The sequence below is a fragment of the Rhinoderma darwinii genome, chromosome 9, assembly GCF_050947455.1.
Source record: "Rhinoderma darwinii isolate aRhiDar2 chromosome 9, aRhiDar2.hap1, whole genome shotgun sequence".
NCBI lineage: Eukaryota > Metazoa > Chordata > Amphibia > Anura > Rhinodermatidae > Rhinoderma > Rhinoderma darwinii.
Window position 1 is genome coordinate 95,872,408 of NC_134695.1, and position 19,474 is coordinate 95,891,881.

At 41.8% G+C, this 19,474-nt stretch overlaps 1 protein-coding gene across 1 annotated transcript; it reads right to left on the reverse strand.

Moving 5' to 3' along the window:
• Nucleotides 1–804: 804 nt before the first annotated feature.
• BEAN1 (brain expressed associated with NEDD4 1) lies at nucleotides 805–14,326 on the reverse strand. Its single transcript, XM_075837139.1, has 5 exons — nucleotides 14,214–14,326; nucleotides 9,726–9,840; nucleotides 6,304–6,510; nucleotides 5,652–5,778; nucleotides 805–1,532 (listed from the first exon to the last, which is right to left on the reverse strand). The coding sequence occupies exons 2-5, from the start codon at nucleotides 9,748–9,750 to the stop codon at nucleotides 1,226–1,228; spliced, it is 666 nt and encodes a 221-aa protein (XP_075693254.1). The 5' UTR covers nucleotides 9,751–9,840; nucleotides 14,214–14,326; the 3' UTR covers nucleotides 805–1,225.
• Between the last annotated feature and the right edge of the window lie 5,148 nt (nucleotides 14,327–19,474).

The window sequence follows — 19,474 nt, forward strand, 5'->3', positions numbered from 1 at the left end:
TTTTTCCATTGTTTTTTTTATTTTGTTTTTACGGGGGTTTACTGAGCGGTAAAAATGACATATTAACTTTTTTCTGTGGGTCACTGATTACGGCAATACAAGATTGATATCGTTTTCTTTTCATGTTTTACGACTAGTGCAATAAAAACACTTTTCTTAACAACAAAAAAAATTGTTTTGTGTCAACACATTTCAAGACCCATAACAGCTTGTTGTAGTTTTCATCAGCAGCATTTTGGTGTACATGCTACTTTTTTATCACTTTATATTCAACATTTTGGGAGTGGGGAATGAACCAAAAATAGCAATTCTGTCATTGTTTTTTTACGCCATTTACCTGCGGGAATAATAACGTGATCATTTTATAGTTCAGGTTGTTATGGACGCATGATACCAGATAGGTGTAGCTTTTTTCACATTTTTTTTTATTTTTCGCTTTTTTTTTTTTATTTACACCTTTGAAATAGATTTTTTTTAATTTAATAAAAAATGTATATCAGTGTGTTTTGTGCAAGTTTTTATAAAAAATTATTTTTACTTTTTGAGATACAGCTGCTTTGTATCCTGTATATAGAGCAGCTGTATCATGCGCTGAGTCCTGAATCCGTCAGGTCAGCGGGACTTAGATGTTATCGGTAACCGCTCTATCCTGCGTGATCCACTGTCACGGAACCCATCAGTCCCGCGGAGCTGACGGATTCAAGTTTCAGAACTAGATACAGCTGCTCTGTATACAGGATACAAAGCAGCTGTATCTCAAAAAGTAAAAATAATTTTTAATAAAAAGTATTTAGAAAGTTGCACAAAACACACTGATATATATATGTGTAAGATTTCAAAGGTGTACATAACATTTAAGTCCGACTCTGTGTACAACCCAACACGCTACGACCACTCCCGCCATAGCACATCTTACCAAGAAGAGTTTTCTTTGTTAATAAATGCTTTATTTTTTAATTCCTCAATGTTTTGGTAGCCAGAAAATGCACATGTATAAGATGACTATGTAGTAGGTGCAGTAGGAGACAGTTCTGGATCTTATTAGCCCTCATTAAGGTTCGGTAACATTTCCTTATAAAACTATTGCACTCGCTTATTGCTAGATATAAACTAATTGCACTTCTCAATTGAATCACCACGACACACAAACGTATAGTGGCTACATAAGAAAGACAATGACTTATTCTCAAGGAACAGAGAAGACAGAATGCTACCAATAATATTGCTAAGTCAAGTTTTCTTCTGACACAACGATGCTCGGTGACGAGACGTCTTTCAATATGTCCATTGGTATTATAGGAAGGTGAAGACTTTTCTCGGCCATATTTTGGATGGGTGGAACAGCGTGAAGGTCAATGGTAGGGATGGGCATGGAGCCCTGGAAATGTTCTGTGTTGGGCTGTGGCATCTCTTCAGTGCTGATACCAAGTGACAACTCTTGTCTAAGACGTGGATCTTCTAAGGAGTAAGGTGGAGGATCATCTTCAGGGAGGTATATTTCCAAAGTTCCTGGTCCAACACAGTCTTCATAGCTAGAGGAAAAGATAGAACATCATTTTTCTGTTCTCCAATAATCTCAACATGGTTCTCCAGATTCATTGACCACTCTTATGGTCATGCACTTAGTAACGGGGAAGAAGACAATAGTAGATTAAGTCGTTCATCTGGCCATACATAATATAACGCAAGGTAGTTCGGCAGGCATTTATCACTAATAATCCCCCATATGAACACACATCTTTGGCTTGGCCCAACATCCATGTCTATGGAGAAGGAAGGAGGAATGACTGTCACACAATTGTGGTTCTGCTTATCTTGGAAAGATAAAAGTTAAATATGGTCAATCTTATGCCAATCTTATTAAGTGGGAGTCACTTGTAGCTTCCTTATATTAGATCCCTAGATGGAGTCAACCAAAAACTGGACTTAAATATGTATGGGTAGCTGAAGGGCCCAGCCAAATAAGGGGCCTGCTAAACTATCCGCCACAATTGAATTCAATTAGAATTTTCTGACTGTCAGCAGCCACCACTAGGGGGAGCTTACTGAAGATGGATTTATTAATGCGTTCAATGGGAATTGAAGAAATCAATATTCAGTGAGCCCCTCCTAGTGGTGGCTGAAGGCAGCCAGAATTTAAGCATTTAAAGAGGTTTGCTATGACTTTGATATCGATGGGGGCCATCAATATCAGATATGTGGGGGTCTGAACCCCGGGACCATCACTGATCATCTCGGGTTATGGGACCGCAGCGCGTGTCCCCTTCATTGTTTACCAGGCAGAGTGCCATAGATTTGGTAGTGGCTGTGCCTGGTATTGCAGCCCAGTGCCATTCACTTGAATTAGAATGAGCTGCAGCGAACTTTAGTACTAGGCACAGCCTCTACGGAATGTATGGTGATTCGCATGGTAAACAACAAAGGGGATGCGACACTGGGGCCCCTTCACTCAGCTATTCGGTGGGGGTGCCGGAGTCTGACCAGCACCAATCTGATATTGATGGCCTATCCTAAGGGCAAACTCTGCGAATGTGTGATCTACACACGAAAAGGACCGATTGAATGTAAGCAATACTAATTCCCATTAAATGACAGCAAGCAGAGATCTTTAAAACCATTATGAATTGATACACAAAGTATATTAAAAAATAGTAGAGCTCTTTAATTTGCAATAAACAAGGTTTTTTTTTCCCGCTGAAACCAGAATGCCCCTTTAACTATACCCCATATAAAACTAGAGTTGTGCTTAGATGAACCGTCTCTATAGAGAGACACAGCCCTCGCCTCATCGCCTTTCTGCTCATGATCTTGTTAAAAGCAGCTCTATCTGCAGCCTCCAGCAGATGGACAGTAAATTCAGAACTGAAGCTATCCAGGACAGGCATCTAAAAGCAATTAGGATGTTGTGTGTCTAAAATATGCTGCGGGATAATACGGAGATGATTACTTCATGCCAGCAGATGCTCCATAGATTCTGCAAAACAAATAAAGATGCCTGTTCTCCGCAAATAAATGTCTGGTGAACAAACACCCGCTCACGTCAGACTGATGAACCAAGGACCGTTACCGCAAAGGGGAGGAGAAAGAACAAGGCCATCAAGGACATGGGATAGTATTGAGGGAACTCCACCCTTAAATGGAAATCGTGAATTAGCAAAGATCGTGCAGCGCATTTGCCGATGATTGTGCTGATCATAGAGCCCCAAAGCAAAAATCTGATTTCCTTACCCCTCCCAAAAAAATAAATCCTATGACTTGATATGGAGCAAGCAGAAGGTCTATAGGAACCAGTTTCGGCAGGGTTGTAATGGTGTGTACACAGACCCTATTTTGGACCTGTAGGCATTCAGGCCCAAATTTACTAAGACCACCGTTTCACACGCCAGACTTAAACAGAAACCCGTTGGAGCAAGATGCGACAAATTTATTAAGAGACGCAAGCCTCTTAATAAATTTGTCGCATCTTGGGCTGTCTAGTGAGCACCACAAACTGAAACCTACGCTTTCCGTTATAATTTATGCCAATTTCTGGTGTAAATGATTACAAATGTCACATTTTTTTAAGGGACGATTGTGGCGTAAGAAGGAAAAAAGTTAAACATTTTTGCGCAAAACAAGCGTGCAGCAAAATTTGTTACTTTTTTCCGCCAGAATACTGGAGCAAATAGCATAAAGGATCTCCTCTAATGGCGCATCCATGAGGCGCTGTATTCTTGCCTATAATACGGCATGCAATGGAGCACGTCACTATTTTTTCTCATGGATTCCATATTGGATGCACAAGTAACACAGTATGGGGTACTGTACATAGCAGGCTATGGGCACCATATGATGGATCTATTCAACACGGATATGTGTAGCATGGCTGTATGCTGGACATACAGGCAACAATGAGGCAAGAATCCAGCCATGTACAGGAAGAAGTGCCCTTCATATGGTCAGAAGAGTCACGCCAGTGCTTAGTCACAACTTGAGAAAGTTTACTGGCCGATCATAGAGAACCCAATGACCGGTTTATCTCTAAAAACAAAGCGGCATCCCGGGGAGGAAGTAAAAGTTCTTTGGGCGCCGACCCAAGACTAGTGATGTCACCATGAATGCTCAGTGACGTCATTGAAGTTGAGATATCTCAGCCAGTTTTATCAAGGGGCAAAACTTTTCAGGTGGAAGTGAACTCATAGCTTCAGGTGGATGCTCTGTTATCTGTGGATGTAGAAGAGTGGGATTCCGGACCCCTCAGTTTCTGGGCTCTTGACACCCACCCAATAGTTGCATCTACTAATATCAGAGCTCCAACTCAGAAATACGTCTCCTTATCTGTTTCTCTTCTGCCATGAAGGCTGAATTCCCCCATCCTAACGACATTACAGAAATGATTTCCTCCTTTAAGGTCATTGTAACCTACAATGCTTCCATTTATCCTATCATTAGATTAATATGACCGCTGTACCAAACCATCAAAATCCCTCCTATAATAAATTCTGTGACCTCCTAATTGAAACTAAATTTGCTGTGAAGGGCAACAAGAAATATTCTGTCTGAGCTTCTCATCTTTCCCTGTCCATTTCACATTAAATAAAGCAGATGACGCTAGAAAACTAACCACACCGGAATTTCACTCATTCTCTTAATAGGACATAGTAACGTGATGTCCATTTATTCTGCCTGTCAGCTGTGATTTACTTAAATGCTTCCTCCTCCGACTCACTGAACGACAAAAAAAAAAATCTAATGCCCTATTTATTCCAAATTTAATTAGCAAAAAACTAAAATTGTTAAAGGCAATGGCCCAACATATTGAGTAGAGGTAAAGTGGATGAAACATTCGCATCCTGGTATCTACCATCACCAATCTATGTCTTATTCTGAGGTTGTATTTCATGCGGGACCCCATGGTCATAGTTTTCCATCTGGCAAATATCAATTCTTAATAATTATTCAAGCCAATTTAATAGCAACGTCGAGTAGGTAGAAGAGCTGGAACATATGATATGCTGAATATTATATCGTGTGGGCCTACTAAACAGGTAGAATGGGAAATCCTTCAAACTTGATGACTGTAGATCACCTTATAAAGCAACCAATGGGCTCATAAAGCTGTCTGTAGGATCTGGCATCCATCTCCTTTATGGGCATAGGTGGCACCTAATATGAGCCTGTACTAGAAATGGTACCTGAGAGGTTTAGATAGTGACATATATTAATGACATTATTACTAATGTGTACACCAAAAATAGTTTATACCATATATTGAACTTGGCACCAGATGTTGCCCTGGATAATAAGATTGGCTGCACATAAGATTCTCTAACAAATTCAGCAAACATTATTTGAATAAGATTAGACATGGTATGGCTTATTTATTTATTTATTTCACCTCATGTCATGTATGGCTCCCCATATTATATGGCACCATATATAGATATGTTTTGGCACCAGTTATAAATCACGGCATTATTCTAGGCACCAGGTATTGTCTTATTTAGTAAACTTGACACTATAAATATATTGATAGATGTCCAAATATCTCTATGGATCATGTCCACTCTTCTTTGGCAAATATAAAGTACAACAGGTTCTATGAGATACTGAGGGACACTTGTCTAAATGATATGTTACATGCATTATTTATTGGGACTACTTTTCCTTACCACGGCGGATAATCTGGATAGGAAGCACTAAGCTCTAGGTATGAGCCATATTCTAAGGCTGGAGAAATGTCCTCTGTACAGACAGACCTTAGGTCTCCAAAGGAAGATGTTGCATAGGAGATTCCATCTGCAAAACAGGGCATAAGAAGTAGTGAATGTAGACGTCCAGTTGGCCATGTCTGAGGCACCATCACCTTCACGGTGCACCACGTCTGCCAGTAACTCATGACATTACTTGACCTCAAGGAGTCTCAAGATATTGATGTTGAGTCTCTTTATGATCATGTGACATCACTGGTTGAAAGTACGTGCCCATTATCATACAATTATGTAAGATATCCGGTACACCTTGCATATCCCTCCATGTTAAGTTGACAAGAAGACTACTTCAACCTAAAATATACTATTTATATGGTTTATCATACCTCATTGAGAGTATTATCTTGGAGAACTCAAGGTGGCCGACACTACTGCCAGACACTACAGGAAACAGCTTATCTTCCTACAGAACAAACGATTGGGTGCGCTGAAACCCATCATGCCCGATTCTTGTTTTCCCTAACATCCGTCATCAGGGTAGAGTCGGGAAACCCCCATACACTTCAGATTAATGATCAATGTGTTGACTATAATGTTGATGTCCATAGCTTACCATAGCTTGGATTCTGAAGACGCCAGTCTCTTTCTCCTCCATCTTTTCTCAGGCTTCCTATGATGATGGTAACACAGGAGAGAAAGAGAACCAGTCCAATTACAATCCCAGCCACAACCAACGGGGACACCAGAAGTGCAGGGTCATGGCTGCTCCGGATATAACCAAAATACTCCGGAAGAGAGTTACTCTGGTTTACCTGAATTTCTGAAAGGATAAATGAAGGTGGTTGAAGCTCATTTTGAGTTAATATCTCATCATTGTGCCAACCAATGGGGTATATGATGCCTCAGAGGTGAAGACTAGCTCAACAAGTATATATATGAGGGTGGATTCTCCATAAGTACTTCTAGCTTGTAAGCATATACAACTTGAGACATCTAGTGCTTCAACTGTTGACTAATTTCCAGAAGAATGAACAACCAAAGTGTATGCAATGGCCATGTGTAGTGGGATGACTCCAACCATGACATACCTATAACACTCAACCAGTTGGATGATTGTGATCTGGATGACCACTTGGAGTACGAGGTCTACAATAATTTATAATATGTGCTCCTCACAGACACACACTTCTAGAGATCCACTAGGTTCTTGTTGACAATATATCTGTTGGCTCCAATCGGTGGCTTTTGTTGCGAAACTGCAACTCCCATTATGCTCTGTCAGGACATGCCGGAAGTTGTAGTTTTGCAACAGTTGGAGAGCCACAACAGGTTCTAGACAACTGATTTATGGGATCTAGAAACTTCTAAAGACCCAAATAAAGGACGTGGAGTGACATCAGCAAAGTCCATACCCCTGAACTGTAGGGTAGGGACCTACGTGTCCAAATGACTATTCTGAAACCAGTGAAGACGTGTTCTTGTATTCACACCAAAACCCAACCGCAAACTTTTGTTAAAGCCTATACTGTATATTTTATTCTTCATTGTCCTAAATACATTTTCAATGACCCCTTTTTAAGTGTCTACCTACTTGGCCTCTGTTATACATTTCTTTTTTTGGATCTTTTTAAATACAGAGTAGTGTCTTTAGGCATTGTATAAAGATTGTGGTTTCTGATTTAGAAATATGTCCATCAAACGTTTGAGTGACAAGTGCAACCAGATTAGAAGGGACCTTGAGAGTTCATTTTTGACCAGAGGGGGATATTTTTAATTGCTCCTTCCAGCATTGTGATAACCCCTTCCCTTCTCTGTCTAAAACAATTCATTCCCAAAGATAACATTGGTTAAGCTCCAGAGCGGAGATGAGCACAAAAGATTAAGATGAACTTTAATTCTTGGGAATCAATCACATAAATAGCTCGTTCTAAATGGAGCCAAAAGTGATAAAGCTGCTGATGCAACAACATGATACAGACGCCTACTAAAAAATTAGGTCACTAATACAGAGATGTAACTTGAAGTTCTAGGGCTCCAACGCAAAATCTGTAATAGGGCCTTCCCACCATTTATAATACTGGTGCCTTCCCAAGTAGGGGGGGGGGGCATTGGGCCCCCTCAGACACCAGGTCCGTTTGTGATGCTTTTGGATTTGTAAATGATTGAAATTGATGAATGTGTCCTTTTTGAATACCCATGTACATGAAATAGATGTTGACCAAACACTTATTCGGCTGACAGCTATCTCCTCCACCTCCTCATAAATATGTTAGCGGTGGCCTCCAAAAGACTAAAATGGGGTCCCATTCTGGTGCTGGTTGATACCACCACACCCTTAGCCACCTTTTTTGTCTCCAACTAATTTCCAGAATACTTGGGTTAATTTCCCACAAAAGTTATTTTCATGAACTGAGACGAGTGCCCAGCCAAGCGTATCTACCATAGATACATATGGTAGATACGCTTGGCTGGGCACTCGTCTCGGCTTGGCATGCATTTTTTTTTCAATAGGGTAGAAGGAAGCAAACCACTGCCAGACACTACTGGAAACAGCTTATCTTCCTACAGAACAAACGATTGGGTGCGCTGAAACCCATCATGCCCGATTCTTGTTTTCCCTAAAATCCGTCATCGAGGTAGAGTTGGGAAACCCCCATACACTTCAGATTAATTTTATTTTGTTTTAAAGAGGATCAACAATTCTTTCATTTGAGGAGCTGTCAAACATCTGCTCATATCTCAGCTTCCGGGACCTTTGTGAATTTGCCAGGAATGTGAATTTTTGTTAAAAAGTTGCATAGAGCAAGAAATATAATTTTTTAGGTCAAGGTCAATCCCATTTGTGATTAGATATACACTGAATGAATGAGTGGAGCTGACAACATAGACAGACTTGATGTAACCAAAATCCGACTTGAGACTTTTTAGTCTTGTGATTCTGCCCTTTTTCGCAGTGACTTTTCCCTTTGACAGGGATGTCTCTGCAATTATTTTTCTTGCACAGCAATTTATTTTCATTTTATAAGCCCATTTGGCATTACGAGTCATAGATAAAGCAAATCCTTACACTTGTAATTTTTTCATGCCAGCTGCTAAGTGCTGCCATTAATTAATTCCATTATAAAATTACCCTACTAATTACGTGAAAAAAATAGCTTTTCTTGCTAGAAATACTCGGAGGGATAAGTTGGCATCTGCTGGATTTTGCTGTCTTCTGCACCCTGGGAATTATCACATTAAGCTTCAAACCAAGTTTTAGCATGAAACCAATGCTAAGAGGAGATGGAGGAGGGGGCCCGAGCTTCTTAAGATTGAGGGGAATTTATCTTGTTTATTGTGTGTTCGTCTTTTCATAGTAATGGGTATTTTTCTTGTTACAGACTTTTCTTCTTCACTTCTTTTCGTTCCCCTGACAATTATTAGAAAGAGATTATAAAGAATAGAAGTGTTACATTTCAGGAAGACACATGCCAATAATACAAATTACCCAGTATAGGATCACATTAGGGCATACTGATGTCATAGAGGGGGTTCCCTTGCTCAAGGGGAAGAACGTAGACTGGCTGTCACTCTGTAGGTCCCAGCCCATCCATAAATTACATGGTCAGTTATTCATTTGAATGGCTGAAATGTAATACTACCTTTCCCCTGCAGCAGGCGCCACTTCCCTCAGCCATAACCGCTGATCAATGGGGGTTCTTCAATTTAAAAAAGGGTAGTCTTTGTGTTACAACCTCTTTAAGGAACACTGTAAAGAAGAGAGTTGGGGATTCTGCCACAACTATGAGATGTCTGTTGCTTTGGATTGGCCCTTTTGGGATATCATTTACATATGGGGGGCTGTAGTGCTGAGGCTATGAGCCATTATTGCATGTGATGTCACTATGTGTACAGGTCAGTCACAGGTCAACCCCATAGATCCACCCCTGAATATAATCTTTGGCGTGTAATATTGAATTAGGGGTACACTGAGAGTGGTCTGCGCCAAGGACAATAATGGCCATAGTATATATAGAGTCCGAGCACAGTACTTACTTGTGCATGTCACCTTGATTGACATGAAGAGCTGAGAGTTCACTCGAGGTCCTTGGCTCAGTGATATAAGCCTCTTCCTTTCTGTTCAGTGGATTTTCTCTGCTCCTGGGGAGAGCTGGAAAAAGCAAGTGAGGTCATTATGTGATGATAAAAGGGCCGTCTGGTTGAGAAAACCAATTTAAAACACCCCTTTCAAAAATTCTGGGTCATTAGAGGTCACTTCAGAGCCCTTATCTATTAGCCAGAGTGGAGCGTGACTACATAGAGCGTCCCTCAGCCTGGAGGATCCGACACATCTGTGCATTACACTGACAGACCATTGATTTAGATGGTAACTGTGTAATGCTTTACTTCCCCTGTGGTGGCGCTGCAGGAAAATTGAACACTTGTTGCAGGGGTCTCCCACAGTTTACAGCTCGTCGTTGAAGGACTATTATAACAAAAATTGTTTATCTAAACCTGACAATGGGATTTCCAGTTTTCAACATATAGGGTTAACTAAAAGAGCAGTCGATATATTCCCAAACATACTGATAGGTCAATAATATTTATATTAAATTGGCGTTAATGTCAGTGTCTGAGATAGGAAGATCAGATTGTGTGCCCCATTGGGGACAGGGACTGATGTGAATGGCCACAATCTCGGCACAGTACTGTGGCATATGCGAACAGAGGCCACACATCTGTATTAATTTTTTAAGGGTTAAACATGTCTTCCGCTTTTAGGCAAGTAAAGTTTAAGGGGAGTTTCCCATAATCAATATTTATCACCTATACGCAGGATATCTGATCGGCGGCGTAAGAATGCTGGGATCCGCACCGATCACGAGAACGGGTTTACATTGCCGTTCCTGGGAGCCGCATGGGAATGGAGCGGAAGTGCGCATGCCCGGCCACCGCGCCATTCGTTTCTATGGGGCTTCTGTAGATAGCGCTCGGCAGCCCCATAGAGATGAATGGAGTGGTGGTCGAGCACGCGCACTTCCGCTCCATTCCCATGTGGAAATATGCAAATGATGGTGCAGATTCATTGCGTAATTGCCCCAAATCTGCACCAACATTTGCAGTGGAGAAATTCTGCTACGTGTGAACCTGGCCTTACGGTGCAAAGTGTCAGTGCAGGTAAAATGTATCAGTCTGGCATCCCAGCTGTTTAACTCACTATGGATTGTCTACACTGCATACAATTGTAGCAAATTCTCAGCTGTACAGGTTTTTAAAAACGTTTTCCAGCCCCATATTCTGTATTCGAATAAAAGGCATATGGATTACAAAAAAAATAAAAAACATGGTACCCAACTTTTTTTTTTACAGTCGGGAGCATGGAAGCAGCGTGGTATTTGAAAGATCAATTCAATGTTTTTTGTTTTTTAACCCAGGGTATGACCGCGTCTCCCGCCAGGACCTGACCGTCTGTACCCCGCTGTCACATCTGGTGTCAGGCCAGGCCGTTCTTGTCGCTGGCGGACAGTAGAAACTTAATGGGGCTAGAAAACCCCTTTAAAGAGGCTCTGTCACCACATTATAAGTGCCCTGTCTCCTATATAAGGAGATCGGCGCTGTAATGTAGGTGACAGTGATGCTTTTTATTTAAAAAAAACTATCTTTTTTCACAACGTTAGGAGCGATTTTGGTTTATGCTAATGAGCTTTCTTAACGCCCAAGTGGGCGTACTTTTACTTTCGACCAAGTGGGCGTTGTACAGAGGAGTGTATGACGCTGACCAATCGGCATCATGCACTCCTCTCCATTCATTTACACTGCACTAGCGATATAGATATATCACTATGTGCAGCCTCATACACAAGCCCTAACATTACTACAGTGTCCTGATAATGAATACACATGAAATCCAGCCTGGACGTCATGTGTACTCAGAATCCTGACACTTCTGACTCTTTTTTTGTGAGATTCCGGCAAGTGAAACCAAATCTCGTTTAGCTCCGAGATCTCGCGAGATTTCGTATCCGTTGCTGGAATCTCACAAAAAAGAGTCAGAAGTGTCAGGATTCTGAGTACACATGACGTCCAGGCTGGATGGTCATGTGTATTCATTATCAGGACACTGTAGTAATGTTAGGGCTTGTGTATGAGGCTGCACATAGTGATATATCTATATCGCTAGTGCAGTGTAAATGAATGGAGAGGAGTGCATGATGCCGATTGGTCAGCGTCATGCACTCCTCTGTACAACGCCCACTTGGTCGAAAGTAAAAGTACGCCCACTTGGGCATTAAGAAAGCTCATTAGCATAAACCAAAATCGCTGCTAACGTTGTGAAAAAAGATCGTTTTTTTAAATAAAAAGCATTACTGTCACCTACATTACAGCGCCAATCTCCTTATATAGGAGACAGGGCACTTACAATGTGGTGACAGAGCCTCTTTAAAGTCTCTGTATGTACAAAAGAATGTTCCCATTCACTGACAGAAAGCAGAGGTATTACAACTGGCGAGGAATTGAAATTCAAAGTATATTTGAAAGTCGTAAAACTTTATAAAATGATTGAGATTTATTTACAGAAAACCAGGAAACTCCTTTAGGGCCTGTTCACACGGAGTTTTTTGACACGTTTTTTGACGCGGAAAACGCGTCGGAAAACGCGCCAAAAACGACCCAAAATGACTCCCATTGATTTCAATGGGAGACGGAGGCGTTTTTTTACCGCGAGTAAAAAAAACGCCTCGCGGCAAAAAGAAGGGACATGACCCTTCTTGATGCGGTTTCCGCGTCCAAAACCGCATTGAAAGCAATGGGGACACGTCAAAAAACACCTCGAACTAGTGAGGTGTTTTCTGACGAGTATATTGCCGAGAGTTTTGGAGGAGTTTCTTGCAGTCTCCTGCTGCTAGTCCAGCCCAGAAAGGGGCTGTCATTTCCTGTCTGCTCGTGGAGGCTGAAAAACATCGTGGACAGAACTCAGGGATACAGAAAACCGAAGTCCTGCATCCAAATACAAGTAAGTGCACTTGCTCCTATGTTCCATACATGCTATACATGTATGGAGCTGTGCATTTTTTTTTTTAGAATTTTTTTTTCTGATTTTTTTTTCTGATTTTTTTTTTAGATTTTTTTTTTCTATTTTTTTATTTTTAATTTTTTAATTTTGTTATGCAGTTGTTCATGTATGTCATCTCTTTTTTATTTTTTTTTAACATTTCAGGAACAGAAATGACGACAGCAGAGGTGTACCACCGAATGGACATTGATGTTGGGAAATTGATTCAAGAAGTAAGTATACTTTTTTTTTTTTAATGTGGGCCTGTTCACATCAGCGTGGTTTCCGCTGAGGGGTTCCGTCGGTGCTTTCAGTCAGGGGAACCCCTCAACGGAAAGGCAAGTGTGAAGTGGTGACAGATCCGTTGCTAATTGTTTCTGTTTGTCCCCGTTGTGCAAAGGGTTCTGTCGTTTCGACTGAACCAATACCGCAGTGTAGGGAATCCCATTAGCAACGGATCCATCAGCATTGAAGTCAATGATGATGCAAACAGAAAACAATGTTTTTTTTAATGTGGGCCTGTTCACATCAGCGTGGTTTCTGCTCAGGGGTTCCGTCGGTGCTTTCAGTCAGGGGAACCCCTCAACGGAAAGGCAAGTGTGAAGTAAGTTCCGTTTGCATCACCATTCATTTCAATGGTGACAGATCCGTTGACAGAAGGCTGTCAGGCTGGGTTCACACGACCATGTTACGTCTGTAATGTACGGAACGTATTTCAGCCGGAAGACCCGGACCGAAGACAGTGCAGGGAGCCGGGCTCCTAGCATCATAGTGATGTACGACGCTAGGAGTCCCTGCCTCGCTGCAGGACAACTGTCCCGTACTGTAATCATGATTACAGTACGGGACAGTAGTTCCACGCAGAGGCAGGGACTCCTAGTGTCGTACATCACTATGATGCTAGGAGCCCGGCTCCCTGCACTGTCTTCGGTCCGGGTCTTCCGGCCGAAATACGTTCCGTACATTATGGACGTAACATGGTTGTGTGAACCCAGCCTCATGCGTGTGAAAACCTCGGCAAAAACAGCCTGAAAAACCGCCTGGAAAACCGCCTCAAAAACCACGTCAAAAACCACGTCAAAAACCACGTCAAAAATGAAAACCTCCAGGGTCAGTTTTTACAGGAGGAATTTTCCTCCTGCAAAAAACTCCGTGTGAACAGGGCCTTAAAGTTTTCAAAAAGCTTCTAAATAACTAAAAAATGTACATGTAGATAAACCGCGCCGTCACTATGCCGTACATTGTGGGGTCCAGATCATTTCATATTTCATCTTCTCGGTAAACCTCCCCCTATATAATCTCGTATATGTACATTTTGTTGTATATAGGGTCTCATGCAGCAGTTATATATATCTATGTCCACAATCATCCCTGACTGTAGAAGACCACGTCACTATATGCACAGGCCTTGGAAGGGTTAACCGACCAAATCCGACCATTTAAAGGCCTGCAGTATAAAGATAATCTATCAAAAGCAGCGTCTCGCTTACCGGAGGTGAAGAGCAGAGGATTCCGTGTCCCCATGCAGCTTAGTCCGGCCCGTAGATGGAAGGAGCAGCATTTGCCATGGAAATAAAAGACAATACAGATGGGAAAAGGTGTTTCCTGTTTCCCTTTGTGAAACGTACGAGATGAAATCCCCCCTCAAATCAATATGGCACTGCCCGCCTGGAGACTCGGTCACAGCAAACCTGGCATGTCCCTGTGATCTAAAGGGGGGGAACCAGCAGAGTGTCCAAAGCAAATAGACTGAGGCTGGAGGTGAGGAGTGTGCGCTGGGAATGATGAGGAAGGGGGAGATGTGACAGGATCCCGCCGCTGCCCCCCGCAAAACACAGATCTACATGTCAAATCAATAGAAAGTATGGAGAGGAAAGAAGACGCAGCATTTATTATCAATGAGACCTGAGACCTGTCACCTTATTGTCCCCTTCAAAGGCGCATGAGAAACGCCAGAGGGAGGGAAAGGATTATTATATAACTGAACAGCTGAAACGTTGCACTGATAATGGGGGAATAAAATGATATTTTTCACTTGAAACCCCTTGCTGTGGAGTGCTGCCTTCCTTTACATCTATTCTATCTATCTATCTATCTATCTATCTATCTATCTATCTATCTATCTATCTATCTATCTATCTATCTATCTCATATCTATCTATCTATCTATCTATCTCTCTCTCTCTCTCTCTCTCTCTCTCTCTCTCTCTCTCTCTCTCTCTCTCTCTCTCTCTCTCTCTCTCTCTCTCTCTCTCTCTCTCTCTCTATCTATCTATCTATCTATCTATCTATCATCTTTAAAAATGAGTTTCAAGGTTTTTTTATGGTTTCTTTTCTTATCTAGTGTCATTTTGTACATGCGTTTTTTTCTGGCATTTTTCCTAGAGACAAGCCTAGGGGGAGAGATGCCAGAAAACCACCATACCTTGAGCATGCTGCGTTCGAAAAAAGCACCACTGACCCCAAAAATGCTACAAACCAAAATGCTGAGTATTTAAGGCTTTCTCATATTTAACCATACACTTTAAAGGAACATGTGGCCACAGAGTTTTTTTTGGGAAAGAAATGTGCAAACAAATGCTGTAAAAATTTCCACCAAAAATGTGAGTATTTGCTGTGTGTTAGGCCTCATGCGCACTTCCATCACCGTTTTATCGGCTGTTTTTGACGCATCCGTGTGTCCGTTTTTGATTCCGTGTGCACTCCGTTTCAGTTCCGTGTTTCCGTTTTACACGGACGTTGTGCTTCTGTTTGGCTTCTGTTTTTCCGTTTAAAAAATGGAAGGTAAACTTCATTTGCACCTGTCACATGTCCCAGGAAACACCCATAGAAAGGTTACAGGAAGTTTCTGGTGCTGTTTTCTGCGGCTTTCGTAGCATAGAGAACAGTTTGAGATTACTCTGCTTGGCTTGCTTTGTTTTTTTTTTATTTTTGGAGTGAAATGTGTGCACTTACTTATTTTGTGACGCTGGGCACTAGTTTCCTGCTGCCATCTGTGCGTCAAAAGCTCCTTGGCAAGTTCTTCCCACGCGGCGTCCTTTTTGTAGCGGTCGTGGTAGCGTTCTGCCCGCGTATCCCACAGTTCTGGGTGATCCTGCACCAATGCTATGAGTCTCTCCACATCCATCTTCAGGAATGAATGTGTACTGTGGTCTGTGAGTCTGTGAACTTTGGCTCACCCAGCCGTTGCTATGGCAACAGATCCATCAAAAACTGACGGCACACGGAAGCCTTCCGTGTGCCATCCGTTTTTTTGACTGACCAATTGACTTCTATGGGCCACACGGTCACTGAATCACTGACCAAAGTAGGACATGCTCTACTTCTGATGGAACGGAACAACGGATCCGTTTAAATAACTGAAGTGTGCATGAGACCATTGAAATGAATGGGTTCAGGGTGCTATCAGTGACAAAAACGGACAGCACCCTGAAGGAAAAGACTGAAGTGGGCATGAAGCCTTACAGGGGTTGTCCACGACAGGACAACTGATGACCCATCCCCAGGTAGGTCACCAGTATATGATCAGTGCGGGTCCGACACCCGGACCCCGCACTGATCCGCCACTACGGCTGCCTCTGGACACCGGGTGTTTTGAACGGTATGCGGTAGTTGGAGTCGGAAGCAGATAGACAACTGCATAGCGGCCGTTCTACAGAACTGCTCCTATTCACCGGAATAGGAGCAGAGCTGCAGTTCTGCAGAACGGCCACTATGCTGTAGTCCATGCCATCTGCTTCCAGATCCCATAACTGCATACTGTTCAAAACACCCGGCGCCCGGAGGCAGCCGTAGTGGCGAATCAGTGCGGGGTCCGGGTATCGGACCCACACCGATCATATACTGATGACCTATCCTGGGGATGGGTCATCAGTTGTCCGGTCGTGGACAACCCCTTTAAAGTTCTCAGAACTGAAGATAAGAGATAAAGTAGTGATTATAGGGGCAGACATTAATCACTAATTCCTAGCGGTGGGGCAAGTATTCTTAATGCCCAAGGCGATAGTTTCAGAATATGTGTAAACTCTACATATAAATTATGAAAAAATTACATCCCATGTGGCAAATAAAATCTGTAGAGTACAATGCCACCTATTGGTCATTATGGAGAAATGCACATACTGTAATTAAATAGCTGCATGATTATTTATTATTTGTAGGATACAATACAAAAATAAGGATTGGATTGTATCATCTCATGTTCTGCTTTTTGTATACACTCCTAACAGTAACCACTGAAATAAAAAAACAAACATATTTTTGTTAGACCGAAACTGTCAGCAAGCTGATGTTGACAGATCTGTGATTTATGGTATTTGTCTGTATTATGGCAAGAACGAATAACACTTGCTCTTACAGATGACAGATGGATGCCAGTCCCCAGCACTATGGTATACAATCAGCTTCAGATTTTATTGTGCATATGAGGTCTGTAGACAGCAGGGACCTCGGATAGAAAATTATTCTTGTTGGAATTTGTTGTTTTTTTTAGAAGCATCAGACATTCTTGTGTTAATGAGCTGTGCTGACCGGTTTATTCCCACATGCCATAATTGCAATAAAATAAAAACGAAATATGATCCGTCAGCAGCAGCAGTAGCTTCTATCCTGCTTGTTGATGGTTTCCATGCAGCATATGATGGTTATTACATTGCAAAAATGTAAAAACAAACTGAAAAATAGCAATAAATGTTAATTACAGAGCGTCAATGTTCATCAGAGGTCGACTTTCACTTTAAACAAGATTTTCAATTCATATCTAGGCTTATTGCTTCCATATATAAATGTCAATTTGGCGCAGATTTTATTTGAATGTCGGGAAGATGTAATTATTTCAGTATGCAGGGAACATAATTGTAAAACTGGATAATGGTTGCTCTGCCGCGGAGAGCCGATGACTGATAAGACAAGGGCCTGTCATATTTCAATCACCTCTAAACAACAACAGACAGGAGACATAGAGAACACTGCCACCAAGTGTTGATTTATGTGCATGACATTATAACGCCATGACAGCTGCCAGTCAGGCTTGATTTAAATGTCAATCAGTAGAATTGCTGCATATGTTAATTGCTTTACCTTGCATGACTTTACTGTCAGGATTACACATTGCACAATGAAATCCTGCTGTTATTAACTTCGGTTCTTAAGAACAAAGGAAGTTTTATTCTTGATGGAACTTCTGACAAGTCATTTAAAATGATTCTCCATGTCAGAAATTACAGGGGTTCTTAACAAAAAATGAGTACAAGAAGTTTGGAACTTACTCTATGTTTTTAATGCCAGATCCTGAGATCCGAGGGACTGTGGCTGTATGGAGGCACAGAGTTTATTAGTACATGATCCACCGCTATACAAGAGATTAGGAAAAAAATGTCTGCTTTTTTTTCCGCCCATGCTCTGTCTCTGGTAATACTGTTTTTAGGGTATGTTCACACGTAGTCAACAAAAACGTCTGAAAATCCAGAGCTGTTTTCAAGGGAAAACAGACCCTGCTTTTCAGACGTTTTTTTACCAACTCGCATTTTTCGCTGCGTTTTCACGCCGTTTTCACAGCGTTTTTTACGTCCGTTTTTGGAGCTGTTTTCATTGGAGTCTATGAGAAAACAGCTCCAAAAACGTCCAAAGAAGTATCCTGCACTTCTTTTGACGAGGCTGTATTTTTACGCGTCGTCGTTTGACAGCTGTCAAACGACGATGCGTAAATAACAGGTCGTCTGCACAGTACGTCGGCAAACCCATTCAAATGAATGGGAAGATGTTTGCCGACGTATTTGAGACGTATTTCCAGACGTAAAACGAGGCAAAATACGCCTCGTATACGTCTGAAATTTGGCCGTGTGAACATACCCTAATAAGCCTTATTTACCTGTATATCAAACACAATTTGTGCACTAGAATGGCACTGCTTTTCTATAATCCCAGAAAATCTCTTAAAGGGTAACTAAACTTTCCAAAAACTTTTGACATGTCATAGTGACATGTCAGAAGTTTTGATCAGTGGGCGTCTGAGGACTGAGACCCCCACCGATCACTAAATCAAAGCGGCAGAAGCGATCGGGTGAGTGCTGTGCCGCTTCATTTCTGATTGACTTTCCTCGGAACGGTGTACGGGCTCAATAGAAAATCTTAGTCCATATACATTGCTACTTCGTTTGAGCGATCATTGGGGGACTCAGTGCTTGGACCTCGACCGATCAAAACTTCTGTCATGTCACTATGAAAAGTTTTTTGAAAGTTTAGTTACCCTTTAAAGCCTGGATCACTCACACAATTTTGGTGCAGTTTTTCTTAGCCAAAGCCAGAAGTAGATCCAAAAGGAAGGAAAAGTATAAAGAAAAGACTGATGCATCTGCTTTCTTTTGTGTCCACTCCTGTGTTTAGAGCACATTGAAACCAATTTCCCAATTGCTGAACAATGTAGTTAAAATATAACTTTTATTATTTTGCTATTAAAGATGTCCATGGGGACATAACACTCAGCACAAACGGTTAAAATTAGTAGCCAATATTGCTTCAGCACACGCTCAGTATTCACTCGGTCTGCATGTGTTGCCAGACGGAGTGTAAATGCTCAGTTGCCAAGTCTCGTGTCAGCAGCTGCAGACTGCCGAACTATAGTGGATACGATGTGGTATGCGTGCTCAGAATTGCCAAGCAGGTTAGGCTTATTAAAATAATAGATTTAGCCCCCCCGACATGTTTCACTGTCAACACAGCGTCCTCAGGGGATCAAAACGGGGCTAGTGAG

Bases quoted from the DNA above. Each gene is read 5' to 3' on its own strand.
- BEAN1 (XM_075837139.1), bottom strand. From the start codon at position 9,750: ATGTCAATCAAGGTGACATGCACAA. The intron at 5,779-6,303 runs GTAAGCTATGGA...CCTGTTTTGCAG, and splicing joins TCTTCAGAATCCAAGCTATG to ATGGAATCTCCTATGCAACA. The intron at 1,533-5,651 runs GTAAGGAAAAGT...CTTTTCCTCTAG, and splicing joins TATCCAGATTATCCGCCGTG to CTATGAAGACTGTGTTGGAC.